The 20,201-nt window shown below is 36.8% G+C and overlaps 1 protein-coding gene across 3 annotated transcripts in view; it reads left to right on the top strand.

The window, feature by feature from the left end:
• Positions 1–20,201, top strand: part of EPHA6 (EPH receptor A6) — a 405,075-nt gene that overhangs the window by 67,143 nt on the left and 317,731 nt on the right. For all 3 annotated transcript variants that reach the window (XM_029961479.1, XM_029961480.1, XM_029961478.1), the window contains exon 2: positions 8,124–8,787. In XM_029961479.1, coding sequence (XP_029817339.1) covers positions 8,142–8,787 — 646 coding nt within the window. In that variant the 5' untranslated portion in view covers positions 8,124–8,141. The remainder of the gene's footprint in view (positions 1–8,123; positions 8,788–20,201) is intronic.

Genomic DNA, 20,201 nt, shown 5'->3' with positions numbered 1-20,201 from the left:
TGGAGTGGTAAAGGCAAAAAAGTCTTCCTGCTGCTGAAGGGTAATTTCAAATATCAGAATGGTAGATTCAAAAGCAAGTAAAAGGGCACTAATATTTGGAAATTTGTGCATTTAAGGCATGTTTGTGACATGATGCAATGCAGAGTTTTTGAAGGCCTTAACTGGTAAAAGCAGTCATTTGCCCCAGTACATGCATTAAATCATAGGGCAGACAAGGTCAGCTTTCAAACTGAGGGCTGAGAAAACCTTCTACCAAGTCTCTCTCCCTACCCGGATGTTATTCTGCCTTCTCAGCAGGCCAAACCAAATTGCAGGGTTGAAGTGCAGGTATTGGCAGCAGGGGAGTCTAAAAGGCAGCTCTGATATCACAGAGCCTGTTGACTCTGAGCCAGTGCGGCACTGACACCACTGCACAGAACAGTTTACAAAGAGCTGAACAGATTAATGGATGACCTCTGAATTTGTAGACATTTCTAAACTAGAAATGTAGAGATTGCTCATGGTTTGTTGTTTGGAGTTCGGGTTTTTTTCAAAGCTTCCTCCAGAATGTTTTTCTGTGGTTCTAATTATCTGAGGGCACACAAACATTTACTGTAACATTGTCTGTGCTATTTTGGAGATCTAGCAAGGTCCCCTAGGCCACAAAACTGATGCAGACAGCTATTGTGCAGCATTGCCAAAGCACCCAGCACATTGGCTTCACTGAGCAGTGTTGTAACATTCTGCTCTAGTTACTGATTTTACTAGGTGGGAAGGGCAGAGTCAGGATTGCTCCAGCTCCCCACACTCAGGAAATGAAGAAACACAAAAGCAAATAAGTATTCTAGTATTAAACAGCTCACACCTGTTAGAGCCTGACTGAACTATTCCTACAGTGTAATTTAGTTATTTTTTTAGTTTCAATTTATTTTTCAGTCCATGTTTGTTCTGTTCCAATTATAAGGAAGTATAAGCAATTACACTTATGTGTTTTAAGTCATGATATATCTCACTTACTAATGATATTTACTAATTTACTACTATATTTCACAAGATAGTGATAGGACAAGGGGAACTGACTTTAAACCGAAAGAGAGTAGGTTTAGATTAGTTATTAGGAGGAAATTCTTCCCTGTGAGGGTGGTGAGGTATGGGAACAGGTTGCCCAGAGAACCTGTGGATGCCCCAACCCTGAAGTGTTCAAGGCCAGATTGGATGGGGCTCTGAGCAACCTGGTCTAGTGGAAGGTGTCCCTGCCTATGACAAGGGTTTTGCAACTAGAGGATCTTTAAGATCCCTTCCAACCCAAGCTATTCTATGATTCTAATGAGTGACAAAATTTGCTTCTTACACACGTCTGTTATTCTACAACAGACCCATGTATTTCAACACACATGTATTGATGTTCAGAGCTCTCACATCCTGCAGTTATTCTTAGTTAATCACATAAATCTCATTCAGCCAAGTGAGGATTTCTAACCTCTTATTCTCCATACCCTGCCATCATTATTCTGTGTTTTGTAATAGCAGGGGGACTCTAGAGCCTAGCATACAACTATTATGATTAGCTAGATCAAACTCTATTCTAGTAGCAGATAGCTATAAACCACAGATTTATGTATCTGGTTTTCAGTATTATTATTTCTTTCATAAAACAGAGGTCAGCAAGCTCTGGTGCAGGTCTCAGGGACAGTGCATAGGCAGATTTTGAAGAGTACACAGCAGGGTTAAGTGTTCTGAGCTATAGTACCTTGAAAAGGTGTAGACTTTCTGCTCTCAGCATTACAAAGGGATAAGATGCCCATGGAAAGGTGATCAGCAGCAATTTTCACCACTGCATTGTGACATCTGTCACCACCTGCTGAGGCTTTACTAGCATGTCTCTTTCTTTTTAGAAGAAAATTACAGTATGGCACACAAGTCATTGAGTCTTTTATAGACTATGCACACTCAGGGAAACAATGGCTTTGTTCCAGAGTGCTGGACAGAATTTTATACGGTAGTGCTTGGTTTCAGTTGTATTTCACTTTATAATAAATACCCTTCATATGTATGCATATATGTGTGAATTCTCTTTGTTTTTCTTCTTGAACGTACTCAGCTTTTTCACAATCTAGAATAGAAGCAAAGATGTGTTATTTTCTCTGCCTTCTGTTTTATACTTTCTCTGCCATGTCCAAATATCATTCCATGGGTAACTTTTTCACTGGTGCATTATCATACTCCTATCTAGACTCTGATCAGTCAAATAAATTGATTGCCTCACAGATTATATATTTCTAGATTTAAATGTTTCTGTCATCCTGATCTTTTCTATTATATACGTAAAGGTCCATGTTCAAGACCTCCGCCCTTCTGAAACAATTCACTTTACAAAGCTAGAGCAGGACTGTCTCTTTTTGATCCCAAAGTCCTGTGCTGGCTAATCCCCAAGTGAGAGTCAATTGTTTCTTATATCTGAAGCTGGTCTTGCTTGAATTCCAGGGTTCATCCCCCAATTCTCACCAAATCCTAGTCTTGCTTGCCTGTAGAAAACATTCATACGAACAGGAGCAGTTTTCAGGGCAGAGTGAAGTTCGGTCGCCTGGCACAGCTCATCTCACAGTTGTTCACCATTCAGTGCTTCATGTAAATAACAGAAAAGGGATTCACTGGTTTGGATTTTAAATGTTGAGGGCATTAACAACTTTCTGAATCATCCTGGCCACTTCAGACGTGGGGCAGCTGTTCCATAGCCTGAGCCTTATTAACACTTGCCTTTGGAGAACACAGAATAATCTGCCACTTTATTTTCTGTATTCTCTGTTTACGTTGCCCTAATTATTCATTCTTTATTTATTTAATTATGATTTTTTTTCTGTTTCCTTTTAAATACATTTACTTCTGCAGACTTTAGGATGGGTTTGCCCTCAACTGCCGTAGTCTGTGCCTGTGTGCTGCTGCCTGTGCGAAAAACAGTTGTCTCATTTTCTCTAAACTTGTGTTGCCATTGTCATTATAATTCCACAGAGCTAATAAAAGATGTGCTGCTTATTTCTATGCATTCCCTAAACAATTTTTAATCATGAATGTAAAACACAAGTAGTTTAATTGCTGTTTTTATTTTGCTGGCTATGTCAGGTTGTACTTGCTGGGACATACACGAATACCTGGGGAATTTTGTCTGCTTTTGTTTTTCTTTTTTTAAGTAGACGCATTACATGAGTTCAGTCTTATCAATTCTCTTACTGGGCTTCAGAGGGCTGAACATTTTCACATTCAGAATTGTGGATCTTGGGAAAAGGGAAGAAAAATGAGTTAGAGGGAATGAAGGAAAATATTAACTCGATGCCTTTAATTTACAGCAATTCTGTAGTTCTTTTAAATGTTCCTTAGTCTTGCTGGTTTTGATGCCATTTTAAATGCCAACTGTGCCTTAAATTTGTTCACTTTCTAAGCATGTTAATGTGAAGGAAGTTTGTTTTTTTTTCCTGCAGTTGTGTTATGTAGTATGGCTGGTTCTGCTTGAATGTCATTACAGCAGCGAGATGTTTCAATGTGCCCTGTCAGGTGGCAGCCAGCAGCTGTGCATGCCAAGTGCAGGTCCTTCTCTATTGTTTCCTGGCTTAGATCTTTCTGATATCATTTCTATGGAGATCATCTCACTGGAGAGAGTAAAAGGGAATTTATAAAACTTTTAAAACTCTCTTTATTTTTACCATTCAACTTGTTTCCATGGCAATGGGATCTATAAGATTGTCAGTAGCAAAGAGCTGAAAGTGAGAATTCACTTGTAGATTTTATTAGGTGACTCCCAGCTGAGATCTGCAAATACTGGAGAGCAAAATAAGGAATAAAGCATTTAGGACGAGAAAAAAGGACAAACTAAGATATTGGAAAAAATGGTGTCTGCTTTGTTTTTATCCTCATTGGATGTGATAAATAAGGAAATGCTTATTTAACTGTTCTTGGGCGTGTGAGTTGTGTGGACACACTTGCAATTTTCTTCAGACTGTTTTTTAGGATAGCAGCAATTCTGTATAAAAAATACAGTCCATCCCTTTTATAGGATGGGCTTTTTGACAGAGACCTGACCATTTCAATGGATGTCTGTGTGCAGTGAGGGATATGTGTCAGCAAATTGCATTGCTGCAGTTCAGGTTCAGTGTATTTTCAAATGTTAGCTTATGTTTTTTGTGTAAGAAGTAGTTGACAACTCCATTTCTGAAATTACCTACCTTGCTGAAAGGAACTGGTTTGCTAACCAGTAAACCAGATCTGTGTGGCATGAATCTTACATGTTTTGTTGCTCACTTTAGAATGGAAATCTTTCTTCTGTTGACAGATAAGAAATAAGACTCCTCACCACTGAGGATTTGCCTTAACAGATGTGTCCTCTTAGCAGGCAGTAAAATGCGGGATAGCTGAAGTCAACAGATTTTGCTCCCCAATCTCATATCCCATGTTCTTTCTTTCAGTTCTCTGCATGGAAATCCAGTCTTTTCCCTTTGTGTTTTACTCAACAACAAACTATTTGTGTAGAATATTTTACCCAGGGGTCCCATGGTGTGCTTGATATCCAAATGTGTTGATGTTAAGTCTGCCACAACCTTTTCTTACTCGAGTGAGCTAAGATCCAGTGGCTAGGTGGAGTAAGTGCATAACCCTTCAGTTTTAGACAATTATGCCTTGAGCAAAAAGGCAAGCAGAAAACAGGGAGGGAAATTTCTAGCTTAGAATAAAAATGCAGCAAAATTTTTAAGAGCAGATGGTCTCTTCCCTAAACTGCTGAGTGAGGGCCTGGGCCTAAGTAACCAGTGTGTCAGTCCTTTGTGTTCTGCTAAATCCTGTGTTGCATGTGGCAAATACTGAGCAAATCATGCCAATTGTGAATTTACCATCTCTCTTCTTCAAACAGCACAATATGACCTCAAAAAGAGATCACTTAAGAGAGCGAGCAAAGTTTAGAGATAAGTCAAGGTTCAGGATTTGTTGAAATAACTGGTGTCTTCAGGGAAATTATGACAGTTTTCGTCAAGCTGAAAGTGGCCCATTGTTTGTTCTTTACTGTAGCATGGTGTCACCAAGATGTTTTCTCATCAGTCAGTGATGTGTTTAAAAAAACCCATGAAATACATTAATCTCTTATTATGGTGTTTATAATGCCCTTGGTGATACAACCTACTGGATTTTAATAACTAGCTCATTCTGATTTTGTAAATCTGCAGGGTTTTGGTTTAAAATAACAAAATGGGGAACATTGAAAGAAAATTTCAGTGTTATATAGCCAGTACAAGATTTAAATTAGATAATTAACTCTTTATAATGGTCTCTGTACAGCTGTTAGATATTAGTGAAGTCCAAAAATGGAACAAAGAGGTTGTAAAGTAGCTCGTAGAGATATGAAAACAGCTGAGACTTTATCTAACTAAAATCTCAGTGTGATTTGTAGCCTAATCTCATATTCTGTGCTTGGATGTGACAAGTAATCTTGGAATCTTCTTTCTACCAGTCTTCAAGTTGTATGTTCTTCTATTTAAAAGACTCCTCCTTTACGATACATGTAAAATGTAACCTCTTATTCACACTGTTGTTGATTACAGTATTAAACTAGTATTTTTAAGTCTTTCCTCCGAAACATGTTTTGGGCATTTCTTCTTCATAAGTTCAGGAACTCCAGATGTAAGCATCTCCAATGAGATGCTTCTGTTCATTTGGTTTTGAGGTTTCAGGGAATAATAGTTTCTTACAAGTAAAATGTTTATAAATGCTTATAATTTTATTAACTAGGAGTTTTAATATGAAACACACCCTAAAGAAAACTGCAGTGTATTTGATAAATTGTTTGGCTTTTTGTTGTCTACACTGAATTTAACTATTGCTTTTCCTGACTGTTTTTACCAGAAGAGAAATGCAACACTTAGGTAAACTTAAAAGCAGATTGTATTTCACACAGGAACAATGTGCCCTTGTCAGAGACTGTCACAGACTGAGTTCTGTCACAGACTTTTCTGTGGCACTAAAGTGGCATTTTGGGATGGTGGAGTTCTCCTTGTTTGCACTCAATATCTGACACCAGTAATAAAGAGCATAAGCCAACAGACTCAGCTGTATTTACAAGCATGTCCCCGTGCAATGGCTGCACAGAAATATTCCATGGCAACCCTTTTGGAAATATTTTATAGGTATGATGTTTAGGCTACTATTTCTATTAAATAAAATGTTTGTCTTGCCCAGTGGATGAATTCCTATAAATTGGGCTATCTGGGAGTAAAATGGAAAGGCACAGGCATGAAACATGTGAGCTCTGCTTTGAACCAACTAAAGCACCATCCATGTTTGATCAATCCATCTTGTTTTAGTCTTTGAAACCAATTACTGAAGCCCTGAACCTTTACTTTCCTACAGAATTAGTAGATTTGTATTATTAAGCACACAGCTAAGAGCTAACTTTAGGGCTTTAATTTCTATGTTCAGATTGAGATATTGATTCAGAGTGAATATATAAATATTTCTTATGAGAATCTCATGGCAAGGGTAGGATCTGTTGGATATGTTTTCCTTAATGTATTTAAGAGACAGTAGTATGTCGAGGCTCTTTTGTTTTAAGCTAGTTTGGACTAGTTCTGAAGACTGTTCTTTATTTTAAAAATTACATTGTTTTTAAACCACACACTTACTTTTTTAATTCTGGGCTTGTTGCAGTGGGGTATTGTTTGGGTGATTTGGTGTTTGGTTTTTTTTTTGGTATTTGGTTGTTTGGGGAATTTTTGTTCTTTTTGAGACCTCTCTGGAGCACATAACATATCTTACTCTTAATATGACTTGATACACAAATAAATGTAGAAAACCTTTTGTGCTTCTGTTTGTTTATTCTCTCAATTTACATTGTGGCTACATTTGTGTATAACACTTATTTGTATAATAATGATTAAATGTAACGAGGAATCATCAAAAGTGAGGGCCCTTATTTTTCTGCATAGATCCCAGCTGGGTACTGCAGTGACCAGGAATTCCAATCCTATGATTGCAAGTGGCAGCACTTGGAATTATTTTTTCAATGTGAATTCCAACAACTGTTTGAGTTCAGACTTTTCAGACTAATGAAGCCACAGGTTCCACAGGTTGGAGCGGTAGTTTTTTTGTTGTTTGTGGGATTTGTTTTGTTGTTGTTTTATTTTTTTCTGCTGCTTCTACCGTGATGGATCAGCACATTTAAAAGATGCACTAAAACTTCTGGTGGGGCACAACATTTTTGGATACAGAACTATAACTAGTCCTGTGTTTTGATATGAAAACATCTCTCTATCTAGTGCTGCATTGATATTCTGTGTGCCTAGTGAAAAGTTGACTATATTGAAGCTATTTTGGGGATGTTTGTAATCTTTTGGAGTAGCTGATTATGTAATAAATTAGGCATTTGATATGAAACACATGGATAATTTTTTTTTTTTTTTTGAGAACCTCTATGCAGGAATTTCCACCAGAATTTGAGAATGTTTGGTGAAGCTGATGTAAGGAAAACCTGGAGGGGGGATAGGGAGGAGAAAAAGGCTCCTCCACCTTTGAACTCCAAGAGAATTCGTAGAGGCAACAACAGAACAATGCCTGTGACAGTTGGGTTTTGGTTTGTTTTTTTGGTTGGTTGCTTTTTGTTTGGGGGAAATAAGTGTAATACAGGTCCTATGGAGCTAGAAATGAAACATCTCTATATACAGTTAAATGTTTTTAGGGTAATTGTGTAAACCAGTGAGTGCCATGGGCCTGAGCTGTGGAAGTTGCTTTGAAGACTGCTGGAGAGCCAGCCCCCTGGCACACCAACCAGGAATGGTCTAGAAGACTTTATCTGCATAGGCGACTGTGTGACATACCCAGGAATCTTCTCAGTCTTAATAAATTTGCTAATATAATCATGGCCAGTATTTCTTTCTTTGCTGAGCCCTGGTAATTTTTTAATGTTTCTATTAATTGAAATTTCTGAAGTAGCTCATGTTCTGTTCTATAGTTGGATCTGCTTTTAACTACTGTCTTTCCATCAAACTTGAAGTAAATAATTATTCTTAGTTTAGCCACAGGTGCATATACATGGGGCATGTGTATGTGTATGTATGAATGGGCTCTCTGGGTATGCATATGCACAATAAATATTTTCCTTTTCTTTTCAGTGGGATGCCATAACTGAGATGGATGAACACAACCGTCCCATTCACACTTACCAGGTGTGCAACGTCATGGAACCAAACCAAAACAACTGGCTTCAAACCAACTGGATCTCCCGGGATGCTGCACAGAAAATCTACGTGGAGATGAAGTTCACCCTGAGGGACTGCAACAGCATTCCTTGGGTACTGGGGACCTGCAAGGAAACTTTCAATCTCTACTACATGGAGTCAGATGAGTCTCATGGAGTAAAATTCAAGCCAAACCAGTACAGTAAGATTGACACTATTGCAGCTGACGAGAGCTTTACCCAGATGGATTTGGGCGACCGCATCCTTAAACTCAACACAGAAGTCCGTGAGGTTGGGCCAATAAACAAGAAAGGGTTTTATCTTGCTTTTCAGGACATTGGAGCCTGCATTGCTTTGGTTTCAGTCCGTGTTTATTACAAGAAGTGCCCTTTCACGGTCAGGAATTTGGCCATGTTTCCTGACACCATTCCAAGGGTGGATTCTTCCTCTCTGGTGGAGGTTCGGGGCTCCTGCGTGAAGAGTGCTGAGGAACGGGACACCCCAAAGTTGTACTGTGGGGCAGATGGGGATTGGCTCGTGCCTCTGGGACGGTGCATCTGCACTGTGGGATATGAAGAACTGGAGGGCTCCTGCCATGGTAGGAAAACACTGGTGGATTTTTATTTTCTTTTTTGTTTTTAATTTAAAAAAGTAGTCCTATAATGTCATATGTACCTTGCATGTTCTCTTCTGCTGCTCAGAATAATTTCACAATGACTTGAGGATAAGATACTCTCTTCTGTAGTAATAATTGTAAAGAAAGCCTCAGAAACCACTGAGATGTGAGTCTACTGTGATTTACATTTGCTTTTTAGCAAAAAGGGAGAGAAAGAGTCCATATTCATAAGTTACATAAATGACTGCTGTTTTGCTGCGGAGTTTCTCAGATTCAATGGTATTAGGCAAGGAACAGAGCAACCTTAGATAATGCAGAGCATTAAAAGCATTGTGCATTGTAATCAGAAAATGAAAGTCACTTTGTTGTCTGATCTTGCTGGCATTAATTATCAAAACATACTCATTGCAAAGATGCAATGTTGACAATACCATTACTGGAAGCAAGCATCATTTTCTACATGAGGTCAAAAGGTTTTTCTCTTAATGGGATAAGGATTTTCTTTGAGACTTTAATGCTGAATGAATTTCTGTCCATTATGGGAGTGAGTCATACTCTGGATCTCTACATGAGCAGTACAGCCAGCAGAGTTCACCAAAAATGTTTTCTGCTGTACATTGACTCCTCTGGTTTGTTCAATTTGTCCAGTTTGCTGCTGAACAGGTACCTTCTAAATGAAATAGAGTTCCCAAAACCACAAATGTTTGCATATTCTTATCTATTTGCCCCAAGAGTAACAAATTACTATTTTAGAAAATTATAATCTAATAGAACTGCCATATCTTTTGAAATCATTTTCACTGGTATCTGATGTTGTCCATTCGCTCTTCTTCAGTGTATTTCAATATTAGTGCTACTTTTTTCTGACAGCTTTCCAAGCTATATTATTTTTGCATTGCTTCATGAACATCTTGCCTAAGGCAAACCCAAATGCAGAAGAGGCTTTATTAACTAAAGAGCAATGATTAATTTTTCACTGGTGCCCACTCTGCAGTGTCTAAGGGCGGGCATATTTCTCTTTGTGCCAAAACTGGTGGTGGAGATGCCACTTGGACAACTGGAAATGCGTTTTTACACTATGACTGTTGTGAACTGAAGTGAGATTGAGAGCAACCTTTCAAATAGCCAGAATGTCTTATTTTGACACTTTCCTTCTTGACTCAGGTGTGAATCAAAAATTTAGTTTAAAAGACCTGTTGTGTCAATGAGACCTTAACTAACTCTTTAATACCCATCAAATCATGAAATACCTGAATGGGACTAACTCTCCAAGGGAAAATTTGAAATATTTACATTCAACTTATTTTCATAGAAGCGGGGTTGTGGGGACTAGGTGGGGGAAGAGTAGAAACCATTATAGTCTGATAAGAAGATCTGAGATATATTTACACAATTTTCATGTCTTCTAGGTCCTTTCTGCAAATCCCAACCCCAAACCCTTTGTCTTTCCCATTCCCTCGCTGGAGTTACGAATTTGAGTCTTGAAAGTATTTTACATCGTTGTGTTGGTACTTCTTCGTAGTCATGCTCTGTGAAATATTCAAAAGAGAGAATTATTTCTTTCCTCTACATGCAAATAATAGCCAAAATAATAATTTTGCATTTTGAAATCTGTTCTGACAACTAATTGGGTGGTGGGCAATACTTGCTAATAGTTGAATGTTTTCTCCTACTTGTAAATGTTGTCAAACTGATTATACACCGTCATGTGGCTCAGTGGAGGAGTAAGCACTTTGAGGTATATAGGGCTTATCTGTCATAGAATTTAAAAAATAAATTTCTATTTTGATATTTTTGGAGACAAGCAGTCTCTGTTCAGGAAGTATTAAGTGGCAAAAGGAAAGACATTCTGCCTTTGTCATTGCACATAGTTTTACAAAGCAGTAAGAATGGGAATAAAAACAGTCTTTGATCAGTTTTACTACTGCTATTAAAATCATAGGTCATTTTTAACTGCCAAAATCTAGTTTATTTGCTTCCCTGACTGGCAACATTTCAGTTATTTCAATATATGTGGGTTTTATGTGTATCTCTCTTTGTCTGTGAATCCATCAGTATTCCCTATCCATCCTATTTCCTTTTAAAAGCACAAAAGTGTGTGAGAAGAATTCCCAACCAGTTTAAAATATCCATACTTATTAAATGTATACCCCAATGTGTCTAGTCAGTTCAGAGGCAGATTGATGGGGAGTTTTTCATTAATTTGGAAATGTCTTCCTTTTCTGAGGTCAGTGGGGAAAAGTCTCATTGATTGCAAGATGTTCACAGGTATTTGTGTGTTATGTACATTTCTTAAGGGGATAACCTGAAAAAATACCATCTTCTCTAAACTTACTGTGTAAACAATCTATCATCTTTGGTTTCAATCTACTTTCTAGATTGTCTCCTCAAAATCCTGAAATAACAGCAACATTCACATGTTCTTCTGTTTCTGTAGGCATTAATGAATAAATTAATACCAATAATTTGGTGATATTAATCATAAATGGCTCTAATTGAACTGCTTTGCTAAACCATTGATGCCAGCCCCATTAACAAGTTAGAGCTTAAAAAGGATTCTAATAAACATCACTTAAAAGTAGCGAGTTCAATGTCATATATTTCCTGAATGTCAGCCCGAGACAAGAGTTGTACTAAATTTAACAAATGTATAATATATAAAGGTCATATCAGGACTTTGTTTATGGTTTATTTTATGGTTTATTTATATTTTATTTTATGGTGTTTGTGGTTTATTTTACACAGGAACAAACAATCATGATAAGGAACATTATAAACTCAATTGTAATAGCTCTGTTTGGGCATGATACAGAAATAATTGGATTATTGTTAACTGAAGTCTAATTCTGTAATGATTTACCAAAAATTATCTGAATTATCAAGGTTAGCAATTAATGGCAGATAAAAAATTAATTTTATATAGGAATTAATAGTTATTATAGTAATTTCAGAATATATTTTATTCTTAACAAATCAAACACAATGCAGAAATGTATTTTACCGACCATAAAAACTGATTCTTCTTGAGGAACATTCTCAGGAACTCAGCACCCCCAAAGGATGTTATGAGGTATAGTTGAAGAAGCTTTAAAAATGTAAACCAACAGGCTTTGACAGACTCACCTGGTTTATTTTAATTACAACAAATACAGTAAAAGTGGGAATGCAACATTCAAATTCTTTGACCTTGAGTTGACTGAACAATGCTTCCTAGGGATATTAATGCCTGAACGCATTGAGTTTTTAGTGGAACAAACACTTCTTTTCCTTATTCATTACTTGAATTTGTGGAATATTTCAATGTTAGGACCTTGGCTTTTTCTTCTTAAGCCATTTCATCTGATTCAATTAAAAAAAACTTTTCATTTTGCAAATATGAACTAATACCCTCCTCATACATGTACCTGTAGTATGTCTTTGTTTTTGGGAAAGCAAGTAGTTAATGTTAGTCATACTTTAGTTACCTGTATGTTGGCAGCAAAACAGGAAAAATGGGGGGGAAATGTAAATTGGAACTGCAAGTTTAATACTTACAGATAGAGGACTGTAAAGTTCCTTTAGATTTTTCTTCCATATGTTTATTTACTCATGAGATCTAATCTTCGCCAGGCACTGAAGGAAGATCGGTAAAGGAAAAGCAGAGTAAGATTTAAACTACCAAAAAAAAAAAAAGAGAGAGGAAAAATAAAATTAAATTTAAAATTTTGGAAGACTTCAACTTATCTTTTTAAGACAAAACTCTACCACCATGGAAAACCCCTCCTGCAGCAGAGCTGGGACCTTTCCCTTGTTCCCCAAGATACAGAGAGTAAAATTTCAAATTTCTATTTCCTGCCAACACTTTTTGGATAGCCAAAGATAGGAATTTGTCAAAGAGGATGAACAATTGGAGACTAGGATGATCCACTGACTATTTTTTCTCTGTCACAGAATATGACATGTACAGAAGGTCTCCTGGGACTACCTGCAGCTCCTGGCTGTATTAGCTGATATGTTCTGTCTCCTAGACCACTGCAGGCCTCTTAAATACCTTTTTCCTTTCAAAATAGAAGGCAGTCAAGTAGGAAGATTGATCACACAAATTCTCAATTTTATATAAAATAAGTCTAATTGAAGCCTCATTTCCCCTGGAAATCGAAGCCTTTCAATTTTCTTCTTCTGCTTTCAATTTCCTCCTTTCAACTGAAGCCTCAAGTGAAAGCCCACAGGGATCTTCCCTCAAGGATCATCACTGTCAGAAAGGAGTCACTTTGAGAAGGGTCAGAAGGGGACAGAGGTGAGGGCACGTGTAGAACAACATCAGAGGTGGCCTGAAGAATGGCAGGAGTGGTTGGAGATGGTTATTTACCCATCAGGCTCAACTCTGTGGTTGTTCTCCACTATTCTTTGTTCCTATGCACTATTCCATGGTGGTTTTTGTTTAGGAAGAACCCCCGACAGTGCTCCAGAGAGCAGGGAGGATGGGGAGCCTGCAAAATTTACCAAAATCTTCCTCCCTTCTTGAGTGTCAGGGAGAGCAGTTGTATATAACAATCTTCTCTGCACTGATCTCTTAGGGGTACAATTAAAATAGTTGGTTTTTAATTAGTTGAGGGGTTTTTAATAATGAAATCATTGAATAGTTGCACTATTTTTTGCAAATAGTCATATAATTTACTGACATTTATAACAGCTTCTTAAATGTGTGACTGCTCTGAAAGAGGTTCACCTTTTTTTCCTGTGCTTAAGCAATGACAGTTTATTTTACATAATTTATGTGAGTCTGAAGAGCTTTAGAATTCGCTATTTCAATGGCAGTGCTCAAGACCTTTCTGATTATTGGTGATATCTGTTTTTCACTGAAAAACCTACTCTTTAGCCTATGTAAGACTGCAGGACACCTGTGAACACTCAACACGTATTATAACTTAGAATTCTGAATATGGGTAAGATGGAATCGTGATTTTGCAATTCCAAATTCGGTTTTTAGGTCAAACTGCTAAATAGATGTTTTTAGCAGGATCCAAGAACGTGCATTGGAAAAATAGGAGTTGTGGGTAATAGGTCTGTAGGTAACAGTACAGAAAAGCAAATGATAATGACCTAATCAAAGCACCTGAATATATTCAACCACATATAACATACAGAAAAAAATCTGACCTCAGGAACTGTGTACGTTAGAAAAAAGCCTGTGTTTACAGTAGATGAAAATTTAAATTACTATCTGTTGTGAAGGGACACTGCAGATGCTACTGGCAGCACTTTCATGTTCATATATACTGGTTTTAACTTCTAAATGGCAGGTCATGTGCCAAGCTGTTTTACACTGTATCTCTCTTTCATTTCTACTTTTTCCACTTGCTCAGAGAGAACCATTTTTCCTTAAGACTTTTAATTAGTGTGAATTAAAAATAACATTGTTGCTTAGCTGAAGTAGGAGGAAAATGCTGTATGGTGGACTGGGTGAAATGCAGGGGATATTAGTTACTCTCAGAAAGATGAATTTTTAGTGAGTTGTACCAATTTGAAGAGGTCTGACTTGCCTATATTAATTCACTTTGCCTTTTTCTCAACAATTTTAGGTTCATTTGATGGCTTCTATGTGTCTTTAAAGTTACATGTTTCTGCCTTGTCTTTTCAGTGTCTTAAAACTGTAGATGTTTAAGTTTATTACTGATTTTTTTTTATTTGATTGTTTGCTTGCTTGTGGTTTTGTTAGGGTTTTTTTACTGTAACAAAGGGTTAGGAATTAAATAAGTCCCTAAGGGCACTTGTCTTCAGTGACTGCCTGATTTAGCAGCCAGAAAAATCTCAATACTTCATAAATTCCCACTGTAGCTCACACCCAGTCCTTTTTATTTAATCTGCAGCCATCTGCAGATTTGGATAAATTGTAACACAAAAAATCTGATAAAACAGCTGGAAAGGAGTGTTGCTTCAGAAGTGAGGATTTAAAGAAGAAATAAAAAACTTCTTATTTGATTTTATGTAGTAAGGAAACTACAGTGATACTAAATGAAGTTGTTCACACACTTGTCATGTCATACGTACTTGCATTATTTTGAGCAAATAAAGAACCTTACAATAGGCACTGCAGCTTGGTTTCCAAAACTCAAATTAAAGCCTTGATTTTTCTGAATAAATTATGCACAAATAGAAAACTTAATGGTTGCAAACCGAATTAATTCTTGGAAATTACTGGTTTTCACTTTGATACTGAAATGTGCATTGAATGGAAACCTACTTTGAGGGTGGAACAAGGAAGCCAGCTCAGGTTAAATAGTGAGTTTCAAACTGAAAAACTTCAATATTCTCTGTTTTTACACAAAGACATGAAACTTAGAAACCAAAGCATTGCTGTTAACTCAGATATGACTTGCCTCAGGTTTTGTGTTGATGTGTACAGTTGGATATTGATCCTACCAGCTATCCCTAATAAACAGTAAACAAAAATTGTCCAAGGGACAGCAGGGATTGATTTCTGTTGTGGTTGTGTATGACTTGGTACCACAGCTGCATGATTTGACATCAGCAACAGCTCCTAGCAAATTTATTTATTTGTTCTTGTTATGCTGAAGGAAGTAACTGCAGTGATGGCCACATGCTAAACTTGTAGTACTGATGGAAATAAATAGTTTAACTTCTGTGAAGTGCTCATATAATACAAATACATTTGTTTATCTAATCAAGTGTGCATAAATACACATATTTGTATATCCAGTCAACTGTGCATCTATTCAACTGGGCATAAGTACATTGTAAAACTGTTGTTTGATTTGTTATTGTCATTTTGTAACGTGCTGAGCAGACTTGTCAGCTCCATTGATTTCTCCCCCATTCAGCTCACTTGTGTCCTGTCTCCTCACCGTAGGATGGGTGGTGAGGCCATGGCCTAGGATTGCAACAGGGGACAAAAACAGTTTGGCTGCCCAGACTCCGGTGCCGTAGGTGTGGAGGGACTGTCACAAATAGCCTGGGAACGGGGGCTCATGTGCTGTGTTCTGTGTATGAGGTGCCAGAGGGCAAACAAGGACAGTCTTTAGGTCTCATTCTCAAATCTATTGTTAATAGATTGTGTGCAGCTGGACTTCCCTATATATGATGAGATGCTGTCTTTGAATGATAGCAGCCTAGTCACCATTTAATTCTTGGTCGAGCCTTATACTTTGTTTGCCTTCCCAAAACAGACTTTAAATGAAATCTGGTATTAAATTCGAAGACATTTATTTGTCAGAAATAAACAGCTGCGTCCAACACACAAATGGTAAAAATGTGTGTAAGACTGATAGGTTGTATCCTACAGTATGACAGGAAGGGAATGCTCTAATTCTGCATTATTGTCCTGTGCTCCTTACTGTCTCAGGATTTGTCCTTGTGTGTCACATCCCAGAGAGACTTAACAGAAACAGTGCCTCCCCATTCTTAGGTAATGCAGCTTTTTCTTGCTTGCCACATCATTTTTGTTCTTGTTCTGGCGGTCAGGAGCTAAAAGCTTGAGCTCAAACATTTCAGATTAATTTGACTTGGGAAATGTTCACTGCGTTTTACACATGATCAACCTGAACTGTTTCAGCAGTCAAATATATTGAATGTGGGCGAGTTTTGTTTGAGTGAAACTCTTGGCCCGCTGCATTTAATGAATGTAACATTTCAGCATTGGTTGTTTTTATCTCTTAACAGCTGTAGGAGGCTTTTCTCCAGCTGGAGGAGAAGTGGGATGGGGTTTCCTTGTGGATGAGTATATTCTCCTCAGTAAGCAGGTTTCTTCAGTGTGCTGAAAATGGACATCTTTAGGAGTTCAGAAGAGGTCTCTTGTGACAAGCACATGGAAGAGAGTAAAACCATAATGGTTCAAGACTTAATAGCACTTGTTGAATACAAAATGCCTTGTGATACTCATGGAACTCATTGAAAGTTGTGAAAGGGAAATGCTTTATGAGAAAGCTGTGAGACACAACTGGCCACCAACCGGACAAAGGAACACATTGTTTGTGTGGCACAACTATGGAAAAATCATGTTTTAAGGACTTCCAGAGCCATGTGTTGCAATAAGGTAACAGTTCTGACATAATATTTACCTTTGAAAAGACCTTTGAAAATTCAGTTGCTAGGATGTTTGTTATTCATTGACTTTTTGTCATGGAGCCCTGAAAAGCAAAAATACATAATAGCTCAGAAAAAATTTTAGTCATGGTGCTCAGTGAAAATTTTCCAAGTTTTTACACTACAGTAGACTGTGGATTGTTTTTTCAATAATGATAAGAAATCTGACTTAAATCTTAAAACTGTTTATGTAAGAATGTGTAGTGTTCAGAGATTGTAATATATTTATAATATAATGGCTCAGAAATTGTCAGAATTAGATTTTCCTTTTTTAAAGGTGACTTTTTTTTTTTAGGCTGCTGCTGAGCACAAGGACTTAAATTTATACCTTGAAATAATTGAAAGCTTTTCGAATGTTGTTATTATTTCAATATAGATTATGTCTCCTTTGAGGACTCAACATAAAGTTGAGCTCCAGAATCTGAAGATAATCACCAGTACTTCCTCCAAGGCAGGTTATTAATCAGTAACACATTCACAAATAAACCATAAAACACATTCTGTAATAAAACTGTTCCCATAGAGGCTTCCAATCATTTCATTCAGTCAATTATTAAAGCATTATTCAGTCAATTATTAAAGCATTTATGCTGAGAAATGTAATTTCAAAAGCGATCAATAAAGGGTTTCCTCTTGAATAGTGTGGTCGAAGAATCACAAGCACAAAGAGATTTTTGAGAAGGTTTGTCTTGAAAACAAGAAAATATGTACAGTTATTTAAAAACATGAACTACATTTGCCTTTTGTAGCTCTTAGTAATAATGCAAGTAAGACAATTTTTGCTTTAGCCAACAGATATATCCTTTTCTTCCTCAAACTTAGGGTGGAAAGAGTGTCAAAAGCAGTTGTTTCACACAGGAAAACTAATGTAGACTATAAAATTCTGTGTCGTGAGCTAGCGTAGACTGTGAGGGCAATGGTGTTCATGAGATTCTCAGAAATCACACCAACCAAAATTTGTGTCATGTCAGAGACACTGTTTGAGCATTATTTTGGAGGGTACTCATGAGCTTAAGCTCTTGTCAGCTGAAAGAAAAAAACTACCAAAAATAATTGGATGGTAAATGCAATATTATTAATGGTAAGGTTCTCTGGGATTTTTTTTGTTGTTTGGATTAGCTTCCACCCCACCTAATTTTACTTTTCAGAGTCCCATCAAATCCCAGAGGAAGAATCTTGAGTTCCTGAGAGGTGGCAGACCTGGAGATGGTGGCCTTTTGAACAGTGAATCTTCCCATCCTGCAAAGTAAATATCTCAGCAAAGGAAGCGCTCCTTGGGAACCAACCTGCTCGTGCTGTTCTAGGGATATGTCTGCTAATGGCAGAATAAATTATGTAAAATAGGTCTTCTACCTACCAGTGAAACATCTCCCAGAGTCAAGGACTGCACTTGAAATGTCTCTCTTTAAAGAAGCCTTGCTTCAAAGGGAGACTGATCAAAGCATGAATAAATTCCCAAAGGACATGAAAATGTATGCACAGAAAGATTATACTCCAAATGCTAACAATGAATGTTTAGTTATTTGGTATCTGGCTATTATATAATAATAGTTATGTATGTGAAATGTCTTAATTTTGCTGTGACAGCTTGATGGTATTCCCAGATGTTAAATATTTCAAAGCTTATCTTACATATATTCATAAACAAGATGAAAGTGTTAATTCTAATTAAAATGATGCACGGTTCAGTAGCAGCCCTAATAAAGTCCCTGCAGAGCAGTAAATTTAATAGCAGCCTATCTTTTATACAGAGTCAAAATGTAGATTTCAATTTTAGTGTGAACTAATCTTCAAGGGAAAAACTGAGTAGTCAAGATAGAAGAAATGAAAAATCATATTCAAAAGTTATTTTAAGATGTACAGTATTTTATATACCAGTATCTGTCTGAGACAGATGAGAAACTGGGGCGGGGCTTGGGCAGACAACAACCCCCATCCCAAATTCAATGAATATTCCAGTGTTCTGAAGTATTTATTTCACTTGGTGAATACAATCTTATAGGCTGTGTGTGCTGGAATATTTCTGATCATATTTGCCTGTTGTAATTTTTATTGGACTTTTTTTAAAGCAATATTTGAAAACCAATATTTTAATGCAGTTTAACAGGAAACTATTTTGTTCTGGAGAAGTCTCATACATGTTTATGTTCAATATGCCTTCATAAGGACAGTAAGAATTAAATGTTGAATTGTTGGGATATCAGAGATTGGAATAACAGTTAAAGATGTAAAAGTATTTTTCATTTGTTACTCAGAATAAATTTCCCACCATATTTATATGAAAAAAAACAAGAATCTACAGAGTCATGTTGAGTCAGGAGATGGTAAAGACCTTGAGGAGAAAATTAGGAATGTGCCTGAAGACATGGTTTGTTTGTAGCATTTAGGATGCCAGGAAAGGCAAATCCCAGAATAGGAGGATAGGAACATTTTTCTTTTCAAAAATCAGAATAGGGATTCTGTGACTAATAATGAATAATGCATTTGATTATTTCTGCATGTATTTCTCTTTGTAAACTATGAATTGGTATAATTTTGCCTATTTATCTCAGTTGTTGCAAATTACACACCCAATTACTGTAATTAACAGGTCATGGCAAACCATGTCAGTAAGAAATGGTGTGTTTGGATGAAATTGATTTTGCAAAAAAATCTTTTTGAATTCTCATTAAAGACTTCGATTCTTCTCAAAAACAAGTTCTGGGAGAAAATTTAGATTGATTAAAAGATTTACTTTTTTTCCTTCTATATTCTTAAGAAACATGAAGTATTGATGTTGTAAAACATGAAAAAAATTATAGATTGTTAGTGGAGTATAGAGAATTCAAAACTCACTTTTAAATGGCCTTTGGATATCTTGATGTTGTTGGATTTTTAAATTTTTTTAACTATATCCAAACCATGCAAGAGGTTTAAATCATATTCTAATCTCAAGTGGTTACTAATTGGTTTTTGATGTGTTTCTTTTTTTTCTTTGACTGTTTTACTTATATTGATTTGGATTGTGGGAGTTATTTGATTTTTGTAACTTGCTCGGGTGACTGAAATTTTGAACTAAAATTTCATGTTTGAGAGTTTTTAGTATTTGCTGAAAATCCAAATATTTAGTTAAAAATCCCTAAATAAACTGCAGTGTTTAGCTGAAAACAGCTAAACTAGTCTAGCAGAAGGGAATAAGGTCTGTAGACACCATTAATATCCCAAAGGAAATGGCCACCACACTGACAAAGTCCCATTACAGGGATTTTTTTGAACTGGTAGAGGTTTCTGGATGGCACTTGGTCTGTCTGTGGGACACTGGCTGTGCTTCTCCT

The sequence above is a fragment of the Manacus vitellinus genome, unplaced genomic scaffold (assembly GCF_001715985.3).
Source record: "Manacus vitellinus isolate BGI_N305 unplaced genomic scaffold, ASM171598v3 scaffold_35_pilon, whole genome shotgun sequence".
Classification (NCBI taxonomy): domain Eukaryota; kingdom Metazoa; phylum Chordata; class Aves; order Passeriformes; family Pipridae; genus Manacus; species Manacus vitellinus.
This window is presented reverse-complemented; position numbering and strand designations above follow the sequence as displayed.